The following is a 27951-nucleotide window of genomic DNA, read 5'->3' as shown; positions in this document are numbered from 1 at the left end:
ATTTATGAAAGTCCCAAACCTTCAAATGCAAGGGTGAGAGAGACTACAAGTAGTTAGCATTTTTCCATAATGGTATGATACCATGAATGCATGACACATCTAATTATATCTTGCTATCAATGTTTTCCAATAAGACTTTAATTACAAAGGTCAGACATATTTAAGGGTTATCTCCATCCCAATCCTCAATTAACTTCATAAATGAATTGGAAAGAAAACTCCAATCATCTTTTCGAAACTATTTTCACAACTCCAATTTATAAACTCTTTGTTAGAAAGAAAATACTTTAACATTACTTGCCATCTACAATACATTTGAAACCAAACCTATATTTTTGCCTCTATACTCTCAATTTTTTTTTTTTTTATGATTATCCAAATTTTTCATTATGTTAATTACACTCATGAACTTACATTTTCGAATTAATTTAACTCGAGTAATGCTATTTATTTATATTGAAAATAAATCTCCAGTTTAGATAAATAACATTATTCATTTAACCCTTATTGACATTTTTTTCATGTAATAACTCAAACTTTTTATTATTTTGATTACACCCTTGTACTTACATTTTCGAATCAATTTAATTCCTTATACTTTGATGTGTAAAATAAAAATAAAAAATGATAAAATGAGAAGAGTCAATTTAACTCTTTTTTTATTTTTTACACACCAAAATATAGAAATTAAATTAACTTAAAAATACAAGTATAGAAGTATAATTAAAACAACAAAATATTCAAGTTGCTATATGAAAAAAAAAATATCAAAATACAGAAATTAAATTAACTCGAAAATGCAATGAAAAGTTTGAGTAGCCATGTAAAAAAAAAGATGAAAATATATAGATAAAAATATGAATTTCCCATACATTGATTTTACCTTGATTTTTGAAATAAAAATGACGACCAAAACCCTGAAAACACTGGTGTTCTTAGACGTTTGGAAACAGATCTTTTGAAAACAGTTTTAGTACCCATTTCACCAAATAAGCTATGCTGATCTTAACACCAGACTGGGACAAAGAGTAGACATTCTTCTTATTGAAATCCAACCATGAGAATTTAAATGCAAGGACCTGGGCAGTTTGTGCCCAGTTAACAACTTGATGTCTGACAGTATAAGTGGCATCTCCAAAACAGCAAAAGCAAAACACAAAGTTAAAAAGCCTAATGAACTCAACATTTACATTTATCAATCGAGTTCATAGGTAGGTTAAGAGAGAGCCTACTAGGATTTACTGCACTAAATTTTCTCACAGCCTGTGCTGCCTTCTGATCTAAATTACAGATAGAAGAACGGTAGTACGCAAAAGCGCTTGCCGATGGAGAGGACTTGGACGCGATGGCTGAAAGCGAAAGGCTTGCAGATCTTATCTGACTGGTTCCCTTCCTATCCCTGGAGAAATAACAAACTGAATCACAAAATGCCAAATGAAAGAAAGTTAAACTGTTGTCATGACTGACCAAGATTAAACCAAAGGAGTGAAAGCTAAACCAATTGTGGTATATTAGAGAAATGAATTCTCATATCAATGCAGCTCCTAATCTGGTAATTGTGGGTTCTGTCATGCCTAAAACAGGAAAAGTACCGCAGATATTGCAATGACAATGCAGCTTGTCCAAAAAACACAATACCGTTGACATTACTGCGATATACTCTCGTAGGCTCCACATTTTTGGAAAAGAGAAATGAGTTAATAGCATATGTATATCAAACAACCATGAGATAATATGATACTCCAGCAGTATAATGCATTACGTTTGTAGAATGGGGATAAAGTCAGTAAAATATTTGCTTCTGCATTTGTTTTTGGATGGCATCATGCAATCAAAACCAGCAGCACACATCATGCTAAATTAAATTACCCTTTTTTTAGCATCTAACATAGGTATGGTAACCAATAAATTAATACAAGAGGAGGATTGCCCCAACAAGCCAGAAGTTGCAACAAGGAATTTTCAGATGTACATGGAAATAAATTCCAAGGATCCGAGCAAGATTTTTCCATAAACATAAGTATTATGCCCTATCTAGAGGGTTGTGTTAGGAAGCGCATCCAGCATTAAATTTTGCCACATTGTTCTTTTGTATGGAATTGTATTATCAATTTAACTTTTGAAGTCACCAAATCAATCGACTGCCATGCCACCCATCCTAACTTGGTTAGGCTAAGGTCCTGTTGGTGATGATGATGATTATAAGCATGATGGTTTCCCATTGATTATTTCATTAGTATAGAGTTGAATCCTTTCTGTGAGAAGAATAGACTAAAAGGTATCATCACTTGATAAAGAAATGAACAGTGGCATGTACTGAAGGAATGATCTGCAAAAGCATTAGAGTAAAACTTGTGAGCATTAGCAATTCAGAGAAACTGCTCAAGAACCTTCAAATTTAAATGCATTCAACACCACAATCCAAAGATGACAAGTCAAGCAAGTTTAACATTCAAAGCACCAATAAAGCACGATGTCCATTTTCTCATGTTGTAATTTATAGTTTGACAAACACCATCTAGTCTCTTCCACAATAATTTCATAAGTCAACAAAAAATTCGTTTTGTACAATGGTTTTACATTGTTGGTTTCAAACTCTGGAGTGCAGCCGGAGCTTAATCATTGCATCAAGTTAATATTTTATGAGCACACCATACTCAAAAATGATGAAAGAACTGTTTCAAACTGTGGAGCTGGTATGCCCCCCGAAGGAGGGCGCAGGAGGGAGTTTCCTCTGCAGAGCCTTGTTCCCTCATTGAAGAAATCAATGAAAGAATGGAAATTATGTGAAAAGCATGAGAGAGAGAGAGAGAGAGAGAGAGACGAACCTGCCTCCTCCTCCAGACTTGTATTATGAAACATGAACGTGCCATCACAAAGCATGGTAGAAGAAATCCAGCAAGCTTAAGAAAGGAAACCTGGAACTGAAAAATCACACATGTTATATTTTCCCTTCTAATAGTATAATATATAAATCAAGTGAATAGAAATTCCAATTATAATCTGTCAGTCAACATTCAGCAAGTGTTCAGGGGTAATTATGAATATGTAATTTTGTACGTGTATGCAGAAGAAGGTATTGATACACAATTAACATCCTGGCTAGAGATATTCTAAGGTGCTATATGGACATTAAGGGGAAGCGCATGAAAATCATACTTGCACAATAATCATCATTTACAACTCATTAAAGTTCTCCAAATATGAGCAACAACCAAGAGATCCCGAAGGGGAATTTCACATGTAGAAGGGTGAAGATAATCTATCAGCCACCAGGCTCACCCCTCTTTCCCATGCCCCATTTTCTCACTCACACAAATCTAATCTGAAAAGGATAAGAGTCAGGTAAACAGCAACAGGTGTTGTGAGATCATGTTTATTTTCCTGTCCATGTACACATGCAAATCTACAAGTGGAAGCAACATTTCGGCCTTACAGTGAAGAATGCCGACAACTCCTCTACCATCCACAGATCTCCAGTGATCATCAGAACTTGGTGAATAAATAACATTAACATCAACTGCACACAGAAAATTCAATTTCTCCTTATTCCAAAAGCAAAATCAATAAAAGTTCACAGGATTTGGAAGGTTGGATTTTTACAATGACAACCACAGAGCGGAGGCAGACAAGGCTGTTACTGGTTGCAACAGCAAAATCATCATATTCCGATTGCAATAATTGATGCTCAGCAGCAGTTAAAGCCAGAAAATGAGGATCCCGCAGGTCAATATGAGGTGCCCATGCTTGCCTGAGGAAACAGGGGGAAGAGGGTCGCCAAAAAAGAGATCATAATGAAGCTAAAAATGGCAGCACTTAATATGTAAAGAAACCAAATTTACTTTAATAAAACATAATTATAGTCCATTACACTTAAAAGAAGGTAGTGCAACCATAAAAGAATAAACTGAAGAAATCTCCAGAATCCTATTCAAACATTTTGTTTTGGCATGACCACCCATACAACTGGTTCACCTTCTTTTTGCACCACAGAGCATGATAAAGCAAGTGAAGTCCATATTCTAGTCTATACCTATGAATGACCAAGTCATTGGCTTACCAGCTTGGTTCACCACAGCTTAATCTTCAACTAAATTGCAGGAAAATCTATAGGGAGAGCAAGGAAACATATTCTGCACAATACTGACAGTAACATATGCGTTTTTCCCATGACAGTGGCCAGTTCATTGACTTTATCAATTGGAAGTTGGCACTCAATCTCCAACATTACAAACACTGATATGTGGCTACGCCATGAAAACATGCCAACATGGACAATAATCCACACAGCGTGTGCACAATAATGAATATGCATTAAACAAGTACATGTGAAAACAATGTATACTTCATCCTTTACAATAACAATATATTTGAGGGTAAGCCTTAGTAGCAACTTTAAGGTTGCTCTGTGGTTAAAAGGTCATGGATTCACATTATAGAAACAACCTCTTTTACAAAAATAGGCAAGGGAAAAGATGCATACAAAATGACTCTTCCCCAACCCTTGTTAAGTGAGTGCAGGCCAAGAGAGTGTGACCTGGGTCAAAATTATACTAAAATGAGATTGTTGACTAACAAGGATGCTAGGACCTAAAAGAGAGCTGTTTGTCAAGACCCAATAATCCAATACTCAAAATCTACGTAAGATTTACAGTCAAGCAACAACACTAGGCAGCAGGAGTGTAGGACCAAATATTAATATACCGCAGCCTTGATATCTATTCTATTATACAAGTAAATATTATATTAATTGACGAGCTAAATTTTTCTAGCACTTTTAAGTGAAGGTTCATGGTGTTACAAGTGGTATAAGATGTAAGGTCCATTCCTTTGGTTATTCGATGGACACCTTCTGGAGGCCCTTCTATGCTTTTTTTTTTTTTTTTTCTTGCTAACTGACACTTGTATGCAAATTATTAAAATTAACAACCCAAACTCATTAACTGTTACTCAAAGCTCAAGTTCGAGTGATTGCTTATAAAAACTCAAAATAAAGCAAGGTGCCAATAGTCAAGTAGTTGCTGTACATAGGGGCTGTGGAAAAGATCCATTCAAACCACTGAGGTTTCAATGTTCTTCTCTTTCAAATTTCTAAATTATCTGGCAAAGCCCATTTTGTGTTCCATTTGCAAGCTGAAATCACACAGGCAATTAGGAGAATAAAATATGCAGTCTCACAACCATGTGGGGGTTCAAAACCATTCACAAATTTCCAGACTTTTATCTTTCTGCCACGTGGGCATCAAGCTACTAATACATAATTTCTACATAAATGAAATGAATCTGGTCTTAAAGGACTAGCCTAGAGGAATAATACATTATCAGGAAAGTTCAGGGGATATTACCAGAACAACCACACATCTTTAAATAAGTTCAAAAAGGGAAAGTTGCAGGTGTGATGTAGCTTCCATCATTTACCTAATGTCAATGGCCATAACTTCCGGATTGCTTCTTGTTAGTGGAAGAGTGTAGTTTGGAGAATAGACCTATTAAGAGATGAACTGCAATATTACTCTTCAAGTCACATATGATCAGCATATAGGATAGTAACAACACAAAGTTCCAACCTGATTGCAAATTTCGCAGGTGATATCACCTTTCTTGTTGCACCATCTCTGAATGCACTTCCTATGAGCAAACTATATGGCAGAGAAAAAAACATACCAAATTCAGAAGGCATTAAAAATCTCCAATCTAATAACAAGTTTTGGAATGCCAAAGACACCGTGATGAGCAGATTGATAAATTGTGTGACTCATACACATATTCAAATAACAATAGGCAAGGATGAAGAAATAAAAACTGAATTAAAATAAAATAATAGGTAATACACACAAATATCTACATATAAAATTGTGTAAACGACAAATAACAAGGAAAGCAATGCATCTTTTTTTTTTCTTTTTTTGCTTAGTGAATAATAACATTTAATAGTTAATATGGACTAGCAGAACTGTCGAAGCCTTATCCAGGCACATAGATGGTGATAAAAAATAAAACTAGGTGTAATAAATTATATATAAAAACCCAGACTCCATCTAACACAGAATAGAACACCAGAAACATGAAATGGTAATCTTATCCCAAGTGCTTTAATGGAGGCATCCTGGTTGCATTATACAAAAGGATATCGGCTAGAGCCACTAGACAAACTATGTGATCACCAAATCCACTAGTTAATTATATTAATGAGATATTCGTTTCTAAAACTAGCTCAATTTTTCAAACAGCAACTGGCATAATTCAAAACATCACTGTGCCAAAAGTTCTAGGGCATACAGAAGAAAATAATTAACAAGTGAAAGGGACCAATGGGCATGTCAAACCCAAGGTAGTCGGGGAAGAAAGGCACTCTTAAGGTGCCAGGCACCAAAAAAGCGCTCACTTGAGCAAAGCGAGGTGCTAAATTGACCAAAAAACATTAATAATAAATATATTTAATTTGAAAAACACAATCAGGTATCCATATAAGAGTAGAGCATCTCAAATACCCTCAAACACAAACAATCAATCTTAAGCAATATAACACATGCTCAATATTATATAACAAACAAGCACTGTTTCAGCAAAGCAAACAAATAAACAATATTTCATATATAATAATAAAAAACACAGAAACAAGAAGCAATTCCTTTGCACGACAACTACAGGCTATAATAGCAATGGAAAAGCATGAAAGTGGCAAAAAGTCAGCAAATAACCCTAGATCCATAGTAGACCAGACTGAAGAGGTAGATTGGAGGAGGGATGACCACCGGAGCATCACCTATCACAAACAAGCCTGCCAGTGGAGAGAAGTTGCCAAAAGGGTCAGCCACAGGCTAAGGGTTCCGGTGCTTGGCGGCTCTAACCGACCTCCAACAACTCTTCTTTCTATCAGTTTATGTTGCAGCAGAGAAACGAGCTCAGGTATCCTTCTCTCAACTTGATTTCTCATCTTTCCTCTTCCTATTAGATTTTCCATGACATTATGCAGCCTTCTGACTCTTGGAGAAAACCTTTCATTTTCATTTTCATTTTCATTTTTCTTTTTTCTGTTTTTTCTTGGTTCCAGCCAAGGCGAGCGCCTGCGGCACTCGACATCTCATCAGAGGTGCTCACCTAAGCAGAGCCGGAGTAAAAGGGCCTCACCTGGCAACACACAAGGCGCTTCCATGGCACCTTGCTTCGCCTGAGCACCTAGGCAAGCACCTCCTCGCCTTTGACTACACTGGTCAAACCTATGGCACCTTGCAGAAACACATAACAAGGTGCATACAAATAAAAAGGTGAACCAATGCAATCAACCAATGAAGGTAATTCATTGAAGTGAAGAACACCAATGGCAGGGCTGCTCCTTTGTGACTAGAAGGTCATGAGTTTAAGTTATGGAAACAGACTCTTTGCCGAAAAAAAGGGGGAGAAAGGTTGTGTACAAATAGGATCCTCACTCATACGCTTGGTTTCCCCTTTCAATGAAGATGCATGTAAAATATCTAAAACAAATATGTAATCACTTCACCAAATAGTAAATTACAGGACCATGACCATTGACTGATAATGGATCAGTTCATATGAAAATAGGCATCTTTGAACTTTGGAAGTAATCGATGAAACCCAATAAGGCAATAACAACAAACACGACACCAAGCCTTAATAGTGGTCAGCTTAAATCAAATAACTTAATGGATGAAGTAATTCATGAAACCCGATTAACTTCAAAAAGTATTTGAAAAACTAGATGACGAGAGAAGGCAGAGAAACTGTCAGAACAAAGGAAAAAAAATCAAACAAAAACTAGGGGGAGAGGTTGGAAAATAGAGGCAACGAATAGGCGGAGCTAAAAAGTCAAAAAAGAACGAACAAAATCACATTTAATGGATGTAAATTTTAGTTGAAATATTCCCGCAGTGCGTTGACTTTATTTCCTAAGAATACAAGAAAACTAAATTCCAAACAAGGGAAAAAGGTTAAGACAGACGGAGAATGTTCATAATTCCAGAGAAGAACACATTAGAAGGTAGCAACAGACACGATACTTATTCCAGCAAGGCAGCAACAAGCGTATCAAACAACAAAAATCAGACAAATCAATTCTCATATGAGAGAGAGAGAGAGAGACCTTGAGAGTGCCATTGCAGGCACACGGAGCCTCCATCTGAAGCTCGTCATCTTCCTGACAAATCCTACACTCCCTCGCAATCTTCTCCGACGAACACTTGCCTCCGCCGCCATTGCCACTCTTCGGAAGGGCCGGCGCTCCGCAATCACTTTTCAGAGAAGCCACGCCCACACGCTTCTCACTGACTACTTCCTCGCCGCCACTACCATCTCCCAAGAGCCTCTCTCTCTCGTTCTCGGACTCGTAGTAGGCCGAGGCTATTAGCCTATCCACACACACTACCGCATCATCCACCATATCTCTCTCTCTCTCTCTCTCTCTCTCTCTGGGATGGAAGAAGAAGAAGAAGAAGAAGAGAAAAAGTAAAACCAGTGGGGGCTGAGTTTAAATAAGGCTTGGACCGTAGGCCAGAGCTGAATTTTCGAAAGAGACCTGTTCAAACTTGTCTAAACCGAAATACCCCTGCTTCTTGCCTTTATTTACCGCTTTGGGAAGCTAAATATTCCCCCCCAATCCAAATGGGGAGAGGGGGGCAGAGTCGACATTTCACGCCTCCGGTCTAGCAAAATATTAATTATTTCTTTATATATATTCTCCCTTCTATACTATAACCAAACATCATTCTGTTTATAAAATTTTGTTAATAAATTAATTAATTTACTTTTTATTTTTAAATATTTTAAAGAAAAATGTTTTTTTCGAACACTCCTCGCAACGCTTTTTATGCATTAATATGTAGATGTAAATGTATAATATATTAATACATTAGTGTTATTAAAAATATTATAATTAAGTATTTAAATACTACTTTTAAAATTAAAAATAATTATATCAAATTATCAACAATATTTTAAACTCTTAACAATTACAATCAATTTGAAAAACTATAAACTAAAAGGTAATGTTGATCATATTAAATTGGCTAAAGGTCGATAATTATATAAAAACGATAGATATTATTCACAATAATCATAATTATCAGATGTTTAAAATATTAAGATTGACATTATCTATAAGAATTTTAATTCTACTAAAGTTTAGAAAGCTTCATGTTCCTTTATAAATAGATAAACATCTGTTTCAAAATAAATTCGTATATGATATTAGTTTTGATACGATATTTAAGTTTTTAGTGTATGATTTAAATATCAAAGTATTTACAAGAAAATTACCCTACATTTTCTCATCGTTCTCAATCTTATAGGGTCCAAACGACTTAGCGACGACATTTTTAGTTAATAAATTAATTATTATATTCAACCAACAACAACAATAAATTTAAAAAATTAAAGGATAATGTTAATTGCGCACATATGAGAAATTGGCTAAAGGCGAATAATTATACATTGTTTTTAAATAATATGTATTTATTATATCTTATTTTTAATATTTTAAAATTTTAACTAGTTAATTAAATAAGGGAGTTATTTAAATAGGACACTACAAATTTAAAAATTATATTAAAATTAATATCAAATACATACATTTTATTGAATGAACACATATTTATTTATAAATAAACTTTCTGTAAATAACGTTTATCTTGACATTTTGAGATTCATCAGAATCATGATTTTTATGAATAATGTTTATCCATTTCGCATAATTTTTTAATAGATTTTCAAATGTCACTCATTTAAAAAAAAATGACACATTTTTACCGTCACAAAATTATTTTGGATTTTTTTACTTTTTTGATTTTTTAAAAAAAATTACATATGACACATCAATTGTCTTATTACAAAACTTCAAGTAAAATTATACGTAATTTGTTAATTACTTGTTATTATATAACTTTTTAATTAGTCGGCAAAGACACTTTAAATATTAACATATTTATGTTAACACATATCACAACGTTTTTTTTTTAAATAAATAGATAATGATAAAATTGAAACTTTAAAATCAATATGAAAATCAAACAAAAGATTTACATGTTTTGTTTCAATTTTCCATTTTAGTTTTTATAGGCTTCTTTAGATTAAGTTTGTTTTTCATTTTTTTGATATATATATAGAGAGAGACCATAATTAGTTTAGTTATAGATATCTATGTATTTGATTAGACTTGATAACAGAACTAAATCGAATCAATGTGATTAGTTCGATTTTTTAGTATATTGATTTGATATTGGGTTAAAAAAATTTGACCAAATTAAGATAAATTTTGTTCTAACTCTAACATTTTCATTTTTTGAATCCTACACGCCCCAATCAATATATAAAATAAATAAATAAATATACATGATAAATACATAATACACATGTTTATTCTTTTTTTTTATATAGCAAGTATCATTTCATAATTTAGTGCTAAATAGAAACAATAAATTATTTGGTGAGAATTAATTGTTAATGTATTTTTTAGAGTTTATGTTACAAAACTTTTAGATTAATAGATCATTATATGTAATTAGGATTAAGAATCGAAAAGTAACGAACCAACTTGACTTTTATCAAGATGGAAGTACTTTGGAAGAAGAAGTATTTGATTGTTTTATTGTCTCTCTCTATATATATACAAGAATGTTATGTTATTTGCGTCGAGTAACATAACGTTTACCTGATACAAGCAAAATGAAAGGGGTGCGTGCCATCTCTTCCTCCCCAAAACACCCCTGTACACTATACGAGTGATAATAACATCAAAACATAATGTTTACTTATGTAATATTAGAGATATATCTGTATAGTAAAAGTGTAAAACATGCTGGTCAACTTTGATCAATTAAAGTGTGACAATGAACTTTCGGTTGATCAATTAAATTTAATGATTAATTTAATCATTATATTTTGATATTTTTTTACGTAATAACTTAAATTTATAATTATTTTAATTACACATTGTACTTGTATTTTTAATTTAATTTAATCTTATATTCTTATGTGTAAAAAAAATATAAAGTGAGATGATAAAATACATATTACTTGAAAATACACTTATAAAAATGTAATCGAAACAATAAAAAATTTAAATTATCATAAAAAAATATTAAAATATAAAAATTAAATTAATTAAAAAATACAAAAAAAACATAAAACCAGAGACAAAAATATATATAAAAAGACTTTTAAAGAGCAGAAGTAAGGTTTAGCTTAAATAAAAAGACCAATTTACCCTTAAAAAATCACAAATTGCCAGCTGTATCCCCATATTATAGGGCAAAATAATCTATCCTCCCACATCTCTCCTCTCCCGGCAGGTTCTTTTCTCTCCTCTCCTCTCTTCCGTCGGCCCCCATCATCTCCGGCATCGTGTCGCCGTCGCTGCCGCAGATATCTCCTCTTTCAAGCCGCCGGTCGGTATTCCAACCCAGTCTCCGGCATCCGGCGTTCGTTGCCGTCGTACCCTTGATAGTCGAAGCTGATCGATCATCCTCCCTCATCTCTGGCGTTCATCGTTGTCGAGCCCTCGTCCGTCGCCGGTGATCGATTTCCCTCCCTTGTATTCGGCGTCCGTCGTCGCTGCAGTTGCTGTTTCCGGCGTCCGTCCGGTTTCCGCCCGCCGTTGCATCTGAGAGGTATCTTTGAATTTTTTTTTTTCTGTATATTTATGTTGGATTTGTTACTTAACTGTTGTTTTTTGCTGTATTTGCTGTATTTTTGTTGGATTTGTTATTTAACTGTTGCTGTATGTTTGATGTGTTTGATTATTTGTTGTATTTGCTGCATTTGTTGTAATTTTTTTCTGAATTTGTTATTTAAGGTTGATTTTTTTTATAGTTGCATTTGTCATATAGTTTATTTAACTCAAATCCGAATAGTCATGACTAAACTTTGGCTTTCTTTGCTTTACTTGTTGACGAGTCCATCATGGAAAGGGGGGGGGGGGGGGGGGGGGAGAGAGGAGAATTGGGTATTGCGCTTATCTGAAGGTGCTAATTATGCGTTTAATCATTTTACGAAGCATATAGAGATGGTAGGCACTGCAGGTTTCAAGGCTGTTAGAAAGTATGACCTAGGTCGCATTTAAGTTTCTTTGTTTGTTCAAGCAGTTACAATTAATTCCACCACTGAGAACTTGAGAGAGAGAGGGCATGTCTTAATGGACCAATATTTCCTGTGTAAGGAGGATGGTGACTCGGCGGGTCACCCTCTTCTTCATTGCCCAATGGCTTGCCAGCTTTCGGATCTAGTTCTCTCTTTTTCTGGAGTTAGTTGGGCAATGCCGCAGATGGTTCTAGACTTATTATATACTTGGCCGAGGAGCTTTTGAATGAAAGGTTAGTGTGTTGGATTATCAGTTCTTCTGTGGTGGTGTATTTGGGTGCAAAGAAAAAAGATCTTTCAACAACATATAGAGTTGGCATTTTTTACTCATTTCCCTCCTTTTTGGGTAAAAGAAAGATTCTTTTTTGGTATTTCTTGCTTTGCCTCTTTCTTGATGAACTTACTTTGTAGACAGCCATGCTTTCCTTAAGGTTGTTTTTGTACCTTTTCAGTACCTTTAGTTATACTCTTAATCTTACTTATCAATATATATATCTATTGCATGGATGTGCGTATGTATATATACATGTCTGTGCTTTTATTTAGCTCTCAGTTAACTTGGAATTTTCCTTGTTAATTATATTATTCAGATTCTTTCATGTGCTTTTTAAGTTATTCTAGAAATGGTTCCAAAGGTACCTAAATGTCAGGACCCTAATCCTAACTGATGCTTCTGATAAAACTTAATCAAGAAAAATTGTGTTATTTCAAGAAAAATAGGACTCAATACAGTTGTGAGGGTTAACAATCCACTTCCTAAAACATACGGCACACTATCTGACCACCTAATCTGAAATTGAACAAGAAGATAAGGATAATACTCAGCCCGCTTTTGACCATAACAACCAGATAAGAATAATCAAAGAATAACCAACAAATGAAGGATAAAAACAATAAGACATAAACCCATCGGATAAAATTGAGAAAATACACTCCTTATTTCCTGACAGCTTCCTTAGAAGATTGAACTGAAAATTGAGGGAGAAATAGCAAAAATTGATGGGGAAACAAATAGAATATTAGGGAGAACAGACTGAAATGAGAAAGGAATGCGACGAAAAGTTGGGAGAAATGGGTGGGGGGGGAAATGGATAGAATTGAGGGAGAACAAAGAGACTTCAATAATTTTCTTGATAATTCATGCATAATCTTGGCATTGTGGGGGTTACATCTTTATATAGAAGCTACCCAACAGTTATTTGTGCCAGTTACCACTCTTCCACTATCAATAACTGCTCCTAAATCACTCCACTACCTCCCTACTTCTCCATAACTGTAATTCCTAGAATATAACCGCTAATTAAATAAACTAATTAAATATATAACAACTGAAAATAAGATAAGAAAATATCTTCCTAATTCTTGGGGTCGTGACACTAAGTTTTGTACCTTCTCTTGAATTTTTAATAATAGGACCATCTGAAGCACTAAATCATATATGATCATGCCATAATTCTCAATTTCAAATTAAGTAAAAAGGCCAAGTCCAAGAATAATTTGTTCATGCCAGATTATTTCCTTTTCCTTTACAAATGATTTGTGATCTATATAAAGATATCATTTCTTGAAATTTGTTGACAGTAACTAGTATTTTGTTGGCTTCTTTAGACCCCTGGTTTACTCATAATTTTGGTATGTAGATGGCATTAAGAGGTGTTTGGCAACTCCAGAAGCTAATTGTTAGCTATTGTGATTGGGGAGGCAGTAGCAGGGGTATCAGGTAAGCTTTCTTATAATCATGTTTTGTTTATCAATCAGCTCGTATTTTTTAAAGTATGTAGAAAGAACCTCATTATCAGTCGCTCTCCGCATAAAAGAAAAAGCAGGAAACCAGAGGTTCCTGTAGATAGAAAAAGGGAGCAGAAATAAACTGTACTACTGAATACACGCGGAAAGGCCTAACCTCCCTTGATCAAAAGGGTAGAGTTATGATCCCCCTTTAGACAAAAACGGGAGTTGCTCTAGAGTTATTAACTCCTTTAGCATGCCCCAATAAGAGCCGATTACCTATTTTATCACAAATATGGGAAGTCTACAGAACTATTGGCTTATTCTGCATGCACACGTGATAAAGCGATGGGATAAAAATACAAGCAGATTTGTGGTGTTGCAGTACCCTTTCTTAATTTATGTCATGTTATTTTTTTTGTTATCTTTTCCCCCTTAGGTGAATGCCCCTCTTTTATGTATTGAAGAGGATGGGTATGGGAGCATATTGAGTTATCTAAATTTGTTTTGGAAATGCTATTTTTAACTTTCAGTTGCGACACTTTTGGCGGCACTAGTATATTGATGTGTTGTATTTTATGCACATCAATGCAATGTACGAGTGTTACAAGTGTCACAAATTGAGTGTCTTGTTCATGGGTAATGTGTCTAGTTTGTATCGTCACGACTGATCTGTGCATGCGGTCCATCATTTATCTAGTACTGAAAATAAAAAATGGAAATGAACAATCTTGTATTCATGCTGTAGGGCATTTATGGAATCTCATTTGCCAGCATTTAAAGAGAACAATCCTCAACTTGAAGTTGTGACTGAGCTCATTCGTGGCCTACACCCACATTTGAAGGGCTTTTACAGTAAGAAATCGCCGGCTCTCTGCCTCTCAAACACAGTATTTTCTGAAGCCTCAACATTTCCTTATTTCTTTCATTTAATATGGCAGAAAACAAGAACCAGAGGGTGATTTGTGTGAAAAATTTGCCACCAGAAGATATATTCCTCCATACAACCAGACTGAGAAATGCATTGGGAAGGAAAGTGGTGAAGCTGAAGACGAGACACGTCACCAAGCACCCCAGCGTGCAGGGCACGTGGACAACTGACTTGAAATTTTGAGGCTCAAAACCCATTTTTCTTGGTTTTTGGCAAAACATGGCTCTGCTGAAAATGGAGAACCAAACTGTGTCCTATTCAAGTGTTTCTAAATTCTAACTAATGCTGCCCCTTGAATAGAGAAAGCTTATTGGGTTGGTATCATTGTCGGTTTAGGAGAATTTTTGTTAGAAAAGCATAGGATTTTGTGGTCTGTTTGGATTTGCTAGGAATGGTGAGCTTCTTAGGGGCTCCTGTTACTGGGAATGAATGTTTCCTTCGAATTTTTAATTTTCTAATTTTATAATATGAATTGAAAAACATAAAAATTTTGTTTTTTTCAACTATTTACCAAAAGAATCCCTAAGAAGCTCACTATTCTGAACTGGGATTATTCGAGTTTGTTAAAAAACATTCAGCAAATTGCCTGGTTCATCAACCATTCGAGTTTGTTGACTTGAGTTCGAGCTGGTTCAAACTTTGTATGCACCGAACCGAGTGATGATCTTGTCTATAATTTCGAATCAAGCCAGCTTAATCGAAACTGGACACAATCAGGTTGGGTTTCGGTTTCAAGATTTGCAGTCATTTTAAAAACATAGTCAAAAAATGATCTTATGCAACCAAATTACGTGGGTCATTTGCAAACCTAATCAGTTTTGTTTGGCCTACGGCCCGAATGTTTTGACCAAATTTGTATTAAATTAGAGAGAGAGAAAAAAAAAAAAAAGACCCAACTGACCCAATCATCTCGGTTTGCCAGTTTTTGAATCCACCCAAACCCATAAACATTCCATCGCCACTAGATCAGTTTGTTCTTGCCCTGCAATGGTTATTATGTTTTCATTTGTTTTTGGACATTCCTAGTAGTCACTTATTTACAACCCTAGTATTGCAACATCCGGTTTTTTGTTGCCAACTAGATCGGTTCGTTGACTAGTTCTCGGTTTTTCTGGTATAGTCTTCTGGTTCTCTAAACACTGGAAAATCTGTAACTTTCAACGTCCTCAGAGAAGAAAATATTTTGAAACACCGAAAAGCAATGGCTCACCTAAAACCCTAGTTTTTCTTTTCTTTTAATGGAAGGGGGGGAAAAGGGGCAAAATTTGAAACAGATATCCCATCTGGGTATCCCGGAAAAGTTGAATGTAATGGATATGGAACAAATGGACTTTACGTTAATACTTGAATCTGATGCTTCTACTGATTCCAGCATTAATGCCAGAGGCTTCCCCACCATACGAACCAGTAGGCCTCCTGATGTCCCGCACCTGCCCTTTTCGTCGCACCACTGCTTTCTGGTGCTTCAACTGCATGCAGCAGGCACCGAAAGAATTGGAAGTGAGCCAGCAAAACAAATATCATGGAGCGAGTAACATGATAATGTGAAAATGCGATCACAAAGACAAAAGTTGCTGACTATTCGCACTAAATACCTTGTATTTCTTCCTGGGATTCTTCGTCAGCTTCTTGCGATAACGAGTCAGTCCTCTATTCTTCTCCATCTAGTAGTGTGGTAAACACCAAAATATATGGCTTCCAGTATTAATATAAATGCTGGAAAATTATATACCAAAGCAAGCTTGCTGCCAGTCACGGGGCTTCTTACCTCATAAGTAATTGGCCGCTTCCCATTTTCTGGGATTTCTTCGGGCACAGATGGGACTGCCACGGGTCTGAAAATCAAAGCAATTTTGGGGTCAAAAAAATGATCGGAAGGAACTAGGAGAACACCAACGTGTTCTCAACCGAGCAGAATAAGAAAGCTCATACAACTGCATGCCCGCAAACATGCTTAGAGTTCTTGTGCTAGAATAATTCTCATGCATTTTTAAAACAACCAAAGCAACAAACCTTGAATACTTCTCCCTTTTTGCAGCAAGTCTTTCAGCCCGCTGTTGTTTCACTTCTTGGTAAAACTCATCTTCGGATGATGGTTCCTCGGCATTGCCCATCTGCATATTGCTGGGCTCATCTTCATCATCGTCAGTGGGCTTGATTCCAGCTCTTGCAAGAACCCGGAGCTCAAGCTTCCTTCGCCTTTCTCCAATATCATCCCGCTTAGGTGCATCATAGTCGCCAGAAAAGACCTGTCACAGAGGTTCATAAATATAAGATTTTGAGCTGTAATCCATCAACTGCCTGATCCTCTAGAATCAATTATATTAAATCTACAAGATAGAAAATAAGAAAACAAAGAACAAGAACAACATTTGCCACCTGACCAGAGACAACCAACAGGTTGTATAGAAACAAGGCACAAGGCCAAACAAAAGTAATAGTAGGTACTAGGTTTGCATAGGGTGTCCAAGAACCAATTTAAACATCAGGCGATCAAAGTGCCTGTGTCTCACCACTGGGGTGCAGATGGCAACGTGACAAACCTGTGCAAGTCCTGATCCTCCTAGAAATTTATTGTGAGCAATCACCATCTAAATCAATTTTTGGAATTTAGCATATGATCTAACTCTTAAACCTAAAGGAGAAGAGCACAGAACATTAAATACCTTAGGCAGACGAGCACTCATTACCAAACTGTCAAAGAATAATAAGCAGTTTCAAATATCCAGCACAATCAACTCTTACCAAGGTCATTTCAAAACACAAATATGATCTTTGTTTCAAATCACAAGATTGCATGAAAACAAGCTTGATCCCAAACCAGACTAGAAAATTATAACGAAAACAGTTATTGTGTTCTTATAAACTGGACGACATTTCACAACAGTAAGGCTTCAAATCTGGGAGCAATAAATTGATTATGTGCAAGCCAAAGTCAAATATTAAGGCTATAAATAGACTAGCAAATACTATCAAAAGGCGTACAAGAAGACAGAAAGGCATGTACCTTTGGCTTATTCCTCTGAGTGTGAAGTGTTATAAGCTGGGAAAGTTTAGGTGAACTAACATTCCCCTTGCGCATCCCATGAGTGCCTCTTTCTGGCTCAGTAGCATCATCATCAAAATCATCTAATGTTTCAAGTTGTCTGTCCATTGCAAGTTGCAGAATTAATCCTAGATCGGGAAAGAAATATAAAATTTTGCAGCGATCTGGCACAAAGTGATACCTATTAATTGGTTTTTGATGTTTCTGAACCCTATCAGATTGCACCTTATCGGGGTTCACCCTATTGGGCTTCGATGCAATTGAACTGAAAATACCCTTCTGCTTCAACTTTTCCTCAAGGGCAGCTCTTATTTTTAGCATTTCAGCACTCTCTTTACTAACTTGATCATTCTGCAACATTTTATTAACTCCGGGTTAGCCTATATGGCTTATAGCTGGGCTGTAAACATGGAGAAACAAAATAAAGTAGGAAGCTGACAACAATCCCCATAGTGTCATTTGTTCTCATAAATGGGCACTAAAATGTTATTTCTCCATTTCTCAAGTATCCTCTTTGATTGAAGGATCAATATTAAATAATTTCATTAACTATAGAATTCCTTCTCCTATGTAATCTGCATACTCCTACCATTACACACACACACACACACACACACACACACGCATATATCAAGCCTTAAGCCAATAAGCCCACTAGGTGTTGGCTAGTTATTTTCTACAACTTAATCTACATAATATGATATTATGAATTTTTCATTTGTTTAATATTGAATCATTTTAGAATAACATAACAATGCCATTACAAATATAGGCACATACATAAAATGACATAAAGCTCATCTTTATTACTTACACATCCAAAATACAAGTTAAAATCCTTCCAGTAATCCTAATTTTTATTTGTTATTTAATGTATAGTTTAAGAATTTTCTATATTAAGTGGTTACTTTTTAATTCTAATGAAGAAATTTTGATGTCTTTGATAAAGATTAAGCTGTGTGTTTTATTATAAGAATTCATCATCATTAACTACATCATATCCTAATCAAGTTAGGGTCAATAGCATTGCATTCATAACGTCAATTGACTTCTAAAAGTCACATTGATAATACAAATCCATATAAAAAACCAATGAAGCAAAATTTTAATTATACATACAGAATATAGTGCAAATATATATAAAGAGATAATGATACATAACATTTTTTATGACTTGAAACGCTAAATTTCTAATTGATATGCTAAAAACACAAGTTTAAATTAGAAAATTTGGAAAAAAAATAAAAATAAAAATCACAAATAGCCAATAAGACAACTAGAAAAATCTTAGTAAGACCAAAGCAAGCTGGTACAAAATGGCATTGAGCAAACTTATTTTGATACTGCTTTCCAAGCATCATTATCATATGGTATTAATAACTATGTCCTTGCCATGTATCTGTATTCATTTATCTTTTTTAAATGACCGTATCCAATGTTTGTTTACATATTCATTTCCATACCCGGGTGCTTCTGAAGCAATCCTGTTAGCATTTTTAGGAAGCCTGTATGGCTTGGAAATTATGCTGAAAATCATGGCAAACAAACTATAGGGAGGAAGAGGAAGATAGTGATGGCTGTTGCAATATCTGCTGGAAACCATTTTATTGATAAGCAAGAGAGTGGGATGAATAGAAAAGGGGAACAAAAGAATTAGACACATTGCAGATTGAACATACAGGACTCACCAGATGCTTGCATTTTCTCTCTTTGTTCTCATTATCCTTCATAGAATCCACTTTTAAAACCTGGCCTGCTTCATGTGGCTGTAATTTTATGGCGTGTAAATAAAAAAAGAAACGGAATTTAATCTCCAACTAAAAAAATCTCCCCAGACAAATAATTTACAAGGAAAAATAGAGATTCACAAGCTACTAACCAGAATTGTTGCTTCCAGCTTTTCAAATGAAACCGAATGAATGGAAGAATCAGTTTTTGGTGCAACATTTTCAGTCTGATTTCTCCCGCTCAACATATTCTCAAGTTTAGATGGAAGATTTTCATCAAGTTGTTTCATCTGCAAAGTGGAGCACAAAGCAACCAGAGGTAAATTCTAAGATTTAGAACATAAAATGGCAGGAACTGCTTTGAAGCATGTAATCTTCTCATACTCATGAATGCACAAAAGGAAAAGTAAAGAAAAAAAGGAAGATAGGACACGGTTACGTGTGATCATATGAGAAAGATGAGGTTTGTCAATAACAACCAATTTCTAATGACAGTATTAATTAGGAGAAGAATTGGTCACCAGTGCTTTCATGAGCTAGGGGGCATAACTTTTTGATCTAACAATAACAATAACTAGGCACAATTTTACCATAAAATGACATGATAAATCAACATTTTTCTCAGCTACTAAAATTATGAGAAGAAAGGAAATATAGGAAAGGTGAATGAATCTACTGTCATTTTAGCAATCCTATGTAGAGTGGCCATGTCAGTCCCATTCGTTTTTGCACAGGATTTTCCCCCATGAAGGGTCCTTTCTTTGTTTTACAGATATTTTGGTTGAAAGAAAATCCTATGTAGTAGAGATAACAGCATGCTATAACAATAGGTTGAATTGGGACAATACACAATTTTTTTCTAATTAACTGATATGTAACATTTTTTATACTAAAATGAAGGAATGCATGGGTCACATTCTGTTACCCCATATGCAATAACAAAATATTACAAAAGAAAATTTCAAAGCTAAAATTTAAAAAAAGGTTGCATACATAAAAAATGATTCAAAGATTGTAGCAAGAGGCCTGTTGTGCATGGAAACAAGAAGGTACAATGTCCCAGCCAGTGGTAGAGCCAATCATCCAAACATCACCAGAAAAGGTCTTCCCAATTACACAAGGTTGGTTGAAAGAAATTTCATGTTACTCAATAAAAAACTCACTAAAGGGCATTCACAGTGCACAAGGCTTCTCAGAGAGGGTTAGGGGAGTGTCTTATCTACACGAGGCCTTCCCTCCTTTTTTTGGCCAGAAAGGTTGTTTCCACCACTTGAACCAGTGACCTTCCAATCACAAAGGATCAATCTCACTACTACTACTAAGACTCGTCCCTATTGGAAAACTCAGCGGCAGCATTATATTGGCAATGAAAATCATTTCATCAAGTTAATAAGAGATTGTAGACAGCTGTTCAAGCCAGCTAAGAAGAACAATTACCTTGTCCACTAAGCTCTTTATCTCTACAAGGCGAGCAATGACAGGGTGATTGCGAACTGGGAAACCTTCAGATTTGAGAAGAAGATAAGCGATAATAGCTTGGCAATATGCCAGCAGCAGGAGCCGTTTCACCTCCAAATAATCCATACCACCTGCCTTTTTATCTCCCCCTTCTCTAACCTTTAAATAATATGAAAGTAATTATTAGCACCAAATGCTGAGGGACAAACAAATTTATGCCTATAGGGAAATTCATATCCAAAACTGTAAAGGAGAAATAAAGTCTCATAATCATGTGCAGTGGATGAGAACCTATTTGTCTGGTATTCAATACTGTGTAAATTGAAATAATCCTCTGAAATCAAATATCAATTAAAATTCTGAAAATTTTTCAAGTGCACTTAATCTAAAACACAAGCACAAGAAATGTACATTTGATCTAATAATCCAACAATAGAAAGTTTTCACTGACCCATCAAATGCCAAATGGGACATGCATCTGAAGCCATCCTTCACACAGATATATGCAAATACTAGATGATTTAGACCTGACGACTAATCACAGGACAGTATACCTTGCTTATAAGTGGATCAACTTTGTTTTCAAGCTCTTCAAGTGCATAATTCAGCTCTGACAGCAAACCAACCAATTCTGGGGCAGAACTATAGCACAACAAAATTGAATAACAGTTATAAACGTAACATCAGTTCCTATTTGTTACAGAATGAAAAAAATTAAAATGAAAGGAAAAAAGATATCTGTAATTTGTGAATTGAATTCCATTTTTTCCCTCCAAGATTTATTTGAAAATATCATATATCACAGCCTTGCAAATCACAGAACTGAATTAGCAAACAAATATTTAAACAAACATCCAATGTAACTTGTCACATCTTTGTTTGACACAATGCAGCCACTCAAGATCCCCGCCTCTCCATATTTTGAGAACTAGGACAACTTTGAAGACCTCAAAAAGTATTAAGAGGCTTTTTGCAGTTTCCAGAAAGTCTTCATCATGTAAGAAGAAATACATGTGGACTATGTGAATTTGTGTAAGATGATTGTAAAGATCTAAAGCCAAATCAATATGAATGCAGAACAAGTAGATGTTTTGACAGCTGGTTCTTCTTCACTGTCTACCTACTGGCAGTGAGTTGAAGGAACTCCAATCCAGGGTCTGCTCTCAGCATCTAAGAGCATATGAAACACCAAATCAAACCTGTTACAACAACTACTCTCTCAATTTGTTCCCAAACAGTTACTAAAGAATTTAAATCACTAAAAATATGGCCATATTCTAGCAACTAAAATCTAACCAAAGATTGAAAGGAAGAAGAATTATCTTCATTCTACCCCTGTAAAAAGGTGCAGTTTCAGTTGAGTATGATCTTCTAACAAAAGGATGAAGTCCTATAGCTGTTTAATGTTCTTAAAAAATAAGATTATTGACAAAATCTGCACTTTAAAATTTTCATTAATCCTTTTAGTAAATAGAGGACACTTTTATTTCAGTTGTTTACATCAAAGAACGTACAGAAATTTGACAACTTGATCCTGTACCCTGAGAGTGACATTATCTGTGCGCAGGACTACTTTTGTCCTATCATCCCATTTACGGAAGATGTGCAATTAATCTATCTATAATTAAATTGAACTATCTCAGCAGGCTTGTTTACCAGAACCAAACTTCAAGCAGTCAGTCTCATGCCAAGGCCAGGGGGAGAAATAAATTCATCAAATAGCAAGCATCAATTGTCCAATGTGACAGAAACAGGACTGAAGAAGAAAGCAGCGCAAAATCCGACAAGTTGCTATTCTCTTCAGATAATTAATGCTGAGAGGTGGAAGAGGGTGGACTACTGGCCATAGGTACAGCAATGGCAAGTTAAATTTGACTACCTATGGGTATGAAAGATATGATACATGTATGAGCTTAACTAGTAAACTCAAGACTCCAATGCTTTTGCCTTAAGCATGAAACGGAACGGATATTGGGCAATATTCCAAGAAAACCCAAAAGACAGATGGAGAATAGGAAATAGATGAAATAAAGGGTAAATTACCAAAAAGATACTGAACTTTGCTTTTGTTTCAACTTTATAACAAACTTTCAATTTTTTCAAATGTATACTAAACTTTGTGTTTAGTTTCAATTTTATATTACTGTAATGCTCCATTTGGTTGTACCATTAAACACCCAGGTGGATAATGAGTTGGGAAAACTATATTTTATGCATAAATGTGCATGCATATACATACATAAACCAAACAAATATATTTAGAATAGAATGTACGTAAAGAAGTGAAACTAAACATAAAGCCTTTGTATTATTGAAAAGATTCAAAGTTCGTTTTAAAATTGAAACAAAACCAAAGTTTCAGCATTTTTTCAGTAATTTACTCTAAAATAAATGGAAAGTTGGAGGAAGAAAAAACCATGCCTTAAATGAACTCAAACCTTCAACTTCCTATCATCAACAGCATAAATTATTGCTAGAAGTTCCCTTTGTAATTTGTTAATAAAAGGAATTCACTAGCCTTAACTAAAATGGACAAGTTTTCAATTTTTGAGAACAAAAAGGCAAGAAAGGATTTATAATAGTAATTATAACTGATTTATGCAGATCCATCAAATGTTGGAGTAAATTTCTTCACATTCTCCTTGAAATGAAAGGAAAAAGAAAAACAATTGGTAATAGTTGTTATGCCACAGCTTGCATGCTATTTGCTTTCTGCCTCCTAGACACATTTCCTATTAAGATCATAATAGTCTGGTTGGCCAAGAAGCATAGACAATATGGAGGAAGAAAAAACCGCAGTACCTTGCACGGTTCCCAAACAAGACATGAAACTCAAAAGGCACGACTTGGGAAATAAAACTAAGCTGTAAAAGTCTCCTAACTAATTGGAAAATACAATACCTTGAAATAAGAATTCTGAAAACATAAAATCTTTCGCTGTCGAGCTTGCTCTTATTTCTGAAATCTAATCTCCCATTTAAAACACTGTCCTGTAAGCAAAATAGCCATTTTTTTTTCTCTCCTTCAAACCGCCTCACCTTAGTTGTTGCAAGGTGAAATTTTGAATTGATATAAGGTAGCCTTCCTCTTTTAAGATAAATTTCCAAGAGTCTTATATTGTTCCGTTCTTCAGAATTTCACCAGCACTCTTGAAACATAATGCCTACCCCGACTGCTTATGATTTTACACTTTAAAGACAAAGTGTAGTCATGTAGCATTCTAACTTCAATTAAGATAAGTCATGAACCACCAGGGACATAAGTTGGTGCTGAAAAACAGCAAGAAAGCTTTCTACTTTGTTGGTTGAGCCATTTAAATTCCTGGCTTCCACCTACAGAATTATGAAAATCCTTGCTAAAACAAAAAAGGATGAGAGATAGAGAGGGAGGAAAAGAAAAGAAAAGGGCTTACCTAGGTATCAACATATTTTAATTGCATTCTAAGAATGTGGTGCCACTCATTTGGTTTTAAAATGGCTTTCAGGCACTCATCTTCTTTCAATTTCACACCTATTACTTTTATTTGACCAATATATATAAGCATTGAGCAAAAGTTGTTCAAGTTCATGTCACTTGAACATTATAATAATTACATGTAAACAAGAATTTTCAATATTGGATTAGAATACGTATGGTAGTTTACCCTAACAGTTCAAACCAGAAAAGAAATACGCACCTATACACAACATCCATCTGTTCTTCCTTTGACAAAGCATTCAAGTCTTTCTCAACTTTCTCGTAAGCTACGTCAGGGTCAATGTGAGCCTTTTTATCTAGTGAAGCTTTTGATTTTGATTTCCCTTTACCCATAAATTCCTGCAATAACGTAGAATTTGACCACAGTTTGCATTATCCAAATAAATTCAGGTCAAAGTCATTCCAGGCCCACGATCTCCAGTTCTAAATTTCAGTTCCTTAGAGAAAGAGGATAAGGCAACCAATAAAAATAAAGGTGATATGGAAGCCCTACCCCCAGTGTTGGCTCCCCATCACTCTCTTCTAGACTAACATCTTCAAGGCCATAGTCTTCCATTGTTAATAACTTGGCTCTCTCCTTCTGTAATCTCATAACCTCCGCCTCTTCCTCGGCAAGAAGCTCATCATCACTTGATTGCAGCTGTAAAATATATGTAAAAATACTTGAGTTCAGTACAAAGTTAATTTCTCAACCCACAAAGGAAACTATAAAAGTTTTAAAAGTCCATAACTAGATAGAGAAGTCGGCTTTATAGGAATATTGACTTTTGCTTAACATACTATTTAGTGGAAATGAAATGAAACACCATATTACTTACCAGGGGGAAAAAAACAACAGAAATGGAACACTGTATTTACAGACTAATTTCTCACCTCATAATCCACATTATCAGCACTATAGTATATATTCTTTCTTCTACCCCATACTGCCTTTTTTTCTTCATCATCTTCAACATCATCTTGCATTTCATCCTCAACACCGCCAATCTTAGACTTTAAATATTTTTGTTGCCTTGCAACTAGAAATCAGTTAGAATACACTAATTAGTCCACGGGGAAAAATACTTGCTAAAGATGAACAAGAAACTAAATAAACAGTCCACAGAAAAGAAAAAAAGAATCAAGGCAAGAAAGGAAAGGAGGAAGGCAAAAGAAAAATACGTTGCTTCTAAATCAATAGAGCAACATAATCATGCAACCCAAAATGCAACTCCGAAAATAATGTAACAACAGAAATTAAGTAAAGCTGTTCAAGCAGTGAACTTAAGCTGAGCAGTAGTAATATTCTGTAAATTTCAATTGAATTTTCCTCAACTTGCATATAATTGTGTAATTGCTAACCTAGGGAAGGCAATTGGACTTTGTTATAATACCAAAATACATTATCTCATGCTGAAGTCCATTCCCAAATTTTTCCATAGCTCATCAAGGTAACGCCTTTGAAAATCATGGTTGTTAAGAGAAACACCGTGGATAGTAGAACATATTAACTAGAGGCATTCTTAGCTGAAGTTTACAACCTACACGTTACGTAATATCATTCCCTTAGAGATTTATGAAAAAAATACAAAAAGGAAGAAGAAAAGATATAAAAACGCAGCATATCGTTTTCATAATCACATTCAAGGACACAGCACGATGAACAATTTGGCATATCGAGATCCATGGTAACATTCAAGAACAAACAATTTTCAACTTGCAAATATCATAACAGCATTTTAACAATGTAGAACAAAAAACTTAACCAGTATCTGTAGTAATAGTGCACAAGGACATTCTAAAGCAATGGAACAATACAATCCAAAAATTATGAGGTACAGTTCTCACTTTTTGCAGCAAGGCCTGTAAGCTGCGTGTCATCCTCAGTGTCATCATCTTCATTCTCATTGTCTTCCTCGTCATCATTAGCATCCTATACACGGCAACACAAGGAATGAGTTTTTCCAACCATAAAAAAAAGGAAAATTTCTTGAAGTATACAATATGAAGCAGCAAAATTTACAGCAAAGGTACAGTGATGCCTCTAACCTCGAAATCCAGTACAGGGTGCTCATCAGCTTCGTCTGATCCTTCCACGTCGTCATTTATGTCCAAAGGAACAATATCTCTCTGATTGTGAACTGTGACCACACAACAAATAAATTAAAACCCGTAAGTAAATAATTTAGGTTACTTATTTCATAATTTGGGTCTTGGAGCCATAGAGTATCACTTTACTGGACACAAAAACACATTACTTGCTTAATGCTCCGAGAAGAAGATGGCAAGAAAATAATTTAGAGTTAAAAGCCAACCACGTTACTGATTGGGCCTTCCTAGAATTTCGATTTTAGCACTCACAAATAAGACATTTGAAAGATTAATTACTTTGTTATTGGAATAAACTACTTTTTCATGAAATTTTCCCAAAAACAGTTTCACAAACGCATTTACACGAAGAAGAAATTCTGAAAACCCACATTTTCATTAGGACAACCAGAGAGACAAATTTCACCAATGATTGGACAATAAAATTGAGGTTAAATGTAATAATTTTGATACAGAGGGATGGGGGTCTCACAGGCATCGATTTCATCGTCCATCATGCTGTTTGCGACAGAAACATCTTCAAGGTGGGTTGATTTTCTTCGTTTGAAAGGGTTTCTGTTTCCCCTCTTGCCTTCTTTACCCATGCCCTCCAAGCTACTAGTAAGAAAATCAAGAGAGACTGCAGCAGTTGGCGAGTGGCAGGAAGCAGCTGCTTTGTGTGAGAGAGTGATTAACGAGAAGAAACCCTAAACCTTGCTGTGTTGCAATCGACGGCTCGGCAAATACGAGCTCAGGCTCGAGCTCGAGTCGAGCCTAACATAGTCCGAGCTCGGCTCGGGCTCCAGTTCCAAAATAGCAGATATCACAGATAAGCAAAAAGTCCCAAAATAGCACAATCATACCTTGACGAGAGCTGAGGATGCAGCGGCGGTCGGCGGCGGCGGCGATGAGTCTCTCTCTAGCTGCTCCAAACTTCCAGCAGGCTGAAATTGCTTTGTGAATTTGCAATTCAAATTGACATGGCACAATCTAGTCTAGTCTAGGTTTACAACTTACAATACTATTATTATATATCATACAAATTAGAGTATAAACTAATTTTATTTTATTTTCGACACATATACTCCATCTATTTTATTTTTTAAATATTTTCTATTTTATAATTTTTTTAAATAACAATAATTAAAAATAATGATTATAACATAACATGATATTAAAATACTCAAAAAAAATAGTTAAATAAAAAATATGCACATAAATAATGGATTATAATATCTAATTTTATTAATTTTAATCTTTTTAATTAATCAATATATTTTTTATAATACATATATTATAATAAAATTAATTAATAATAAATAATTGAACTTAAAAAATAAGATATAATAAATATATATTCTCTAAAAAAAATATATAGTGTTAATGTGTTTTGCAACATATATAATATATAAAATAAAATAAATTAT

At 34.9% G+C, this 27951-nt stretch overlaps 4 protein-coding genes across 7 annotated transcripts; 2 read left to right on the top strand and 2 right to left on the bottom strand.

Moving 5' to 3' along the window:
* Positions 1 to 1017: 1017 nt before the first annotated feature.
* Positions 1018 to 8437, bottom strand: LOC127787827 (uncharacterized). Its single transcript, XM_052315855.1, has 7 exons — positions 8102 to 8437; positions 5568 to 5639; positions 5419 to 5486; positions 3604 to 3751; positions 3437 to 3520; positions 2829 to 2924; positions 1018 to 1399 (listed from the first exon to the last, which is right to left on the bottom strand). The coding sequence occupies exons 1-7, from the start codon at positions 8396 to 8398 to the stop codon at positions 1394 to 1396; spliced, it is 771 nt and encodes a 256-aa protein (XP_052171815.1). The 5' UTR covers positions 8399 to 8437; the 3' UTR covers positions 1018 to 1393.
* On the top strand, positions 6599 to 7527 carry LOC127787828 (uncharacterized). The gene is made up of 2 exons (XM_052315856.1): positions 6599 to 6909; positions 7055 to 7527. Exons 1-2 carry the CDS (start codon positions 6663 to 6665, stop codon positions 7270 to 7272), a joined length of 465 nt encoding a protein of 154 aa, XP_052171816.1. The 5' UTR covers positions 6599 to 6662; the 3' UTR covers positions 7273 to 7527.
* Positions 8438 to 11286: 2849 nt separating the features above from the next.
* Positions 11287 to 15347, top strand: LOC127788890 (54S ribosomal protein L51, mitochondrial). Its single transcript, XM_052317556.1, has 4 exons — positions 11287 to 11621; positions 13731 to 13810; positions 14567 to 14673; positions 14760 to 15347. The coding sequence occupies exons 2-4, from the start codon at positions 13731 to 13733 to the stop codon at positions 14930 to 14932; spliced, it is 360 nt and encodes a 119-aa protein (XP_052173516.1). The 5' UTR covers positions 11287 to 11621; the 3' UTR covers positions 14933 to 15347.
* Positions 15348 to 15877: 530 nt separating this feature from the next.
* Positions 15878 to 27543, bottom strand: LOC127788888 (protein THALLO). 4 transcript variants are annotated; one of them, XM_052317552.1, is made up of 17 exons: positions 27388 to 27543; positions 27018 to 27194; positions 26486 to 26577; positions 26285 to 26369; positions 25331 to 25476; positions 24951 to 25097; positions 24657 to 24796; positions 21535 to 21622; positions 20960 to 21139; positions 19675 to 19812; positions 19475 to 19561; positions 17977 to 18146; positions 17757 to 17895; positions 16763 to 16998; positions 16518 to 16584; positions 16345 to 16413; positions 15878 to 16218 (listed from the first exon to the last, which is right to left on the bottom strand). In XM_052317552.1, the coding sequence occupies exons 2-17, from the start codon at positions 27127 to 27129 to the stop codon at positions 16087 to 16089; spliced, it is 2028 nt and encodes a 675-aa protein (XP_052173512.1). In that variant the 5' UTR covers positions 27130 to 27194; positions 27388 to 27543; the 3' UTR covers positions 15878 to 16086. The 4 variants fall into 4 exon arrangements, with proteins under 4 accessions (XP_052173512.1, XP_052173515.1, XP_052173513.1 ...); XM_052317555.1 differs by having other exon boundaries at positions 19484 to 19561; XM_052317553.1 differs by having other exon boundaries at positions 27018 to 27164; positions 27388 to 27540.
* Positions 27544 to 27951: the final 408 nt, after the last annotated feature.

This window comes from Diospyros lotus, chromosome 13 (assembly GCF_014633365.1).
Source record: "Diospyros lotus cultivar Yz01 chromosome 13, ASM1463336v1, whole genome shotgun sequence".
Taxonomy (NCBI): domain Eukaryota; kingdom Viridiplantae; phylum Streptophyta; class Magnoliopsida; order Ericales; family Ebenaceae; genus Diospyros; species Diospyros lotus.
This window is presented reverse-complemented; position numbering and strand designations above follow the sequence as displayed.

Excerpts from the sequence above, each read along its gene's own strand:
- LOC127787828 (XM_052315856.1), top strand. The coding sequence starts at position 6,663 with ATGGAAAAGCATGAAAGTGGCAAAAAGTCAGCAAATAACCCTAGATCC. Across the intron at positions 6,910-7,054 it reads CAGCAGAGAAACGAGCTCAG|CCAAGGCGAGCGCCTGCGGC; the intron begins GTATCCTTCTCT and ends TCTTGGTTCCAG.
- LOC127787827 (XM_052315855.1), bottom strand. The coding sequence starts at position 8,398 with ATGGTGGATGATGCGGTAGTGTGTGTGGATAGGCTAATAGCCTCGGCC. Across the intron at positions 3,752-5,418 it reads GTTATGGCCATTGACATTAG|GCAAGCATGGGCACCTCATA; the intron begins GTAAATGATGGA and ends CTGTTTCCTCAG. Across the intron at positions 3,521-3,603 it reads TCCGCTCTGTGGTTGTCATT|TTGATGTTAATGTTATTTAT; the intron begins GTAAAAATCCAA and ends TTCTGTGTGCAG.
- LOC127788890 (XM_052317556.1), top strand. The coding sequence starts at position 13,731 with ATGGCATTAAGAGGTGTTTGGCAACTCCAGAAGCTAATTGTTAGCTAT. Across the intron at positions 13,811-14,566 it reads GGCAGTAGCAGGGGTATCAG|GGCATTTATGGAATCTCATT; the intron begins GTAAGCTTTCTT and ends TTCATGCTGTAG. Across the intron at positions 14,674-14,759 it reads ACATTTGAAGGGCTTTTACA|AAAACAAGAACCAGAGGGTG; the intron begins GTAAGAAATCGC and ends TTAATATGGCAG.
- LOC127788888 (XM_052317552.1), bottom strand. The coding sequence starts at position 27,129 with ATGGGTAAAGAAGGCAAGAGGGGAAACAGAAACCCTTTCAAACGAAGA. Across the intron at positions 25,477-26,284 it reads TACAGGCCTTGCTGCAAAAA|TTGCAAGGCAACAAAAATAT; the intron begins GTGAGAACTGTA and ends ACTGATTTCTAG. Across the intron at positions 19,562-19,674 it reads AGCTGGAAGCAACAATTCTG|CCACATGAAGCAGGCCAGGT; the intron begins GTTAGTAGCTTG and ends ATAAAATTACAG.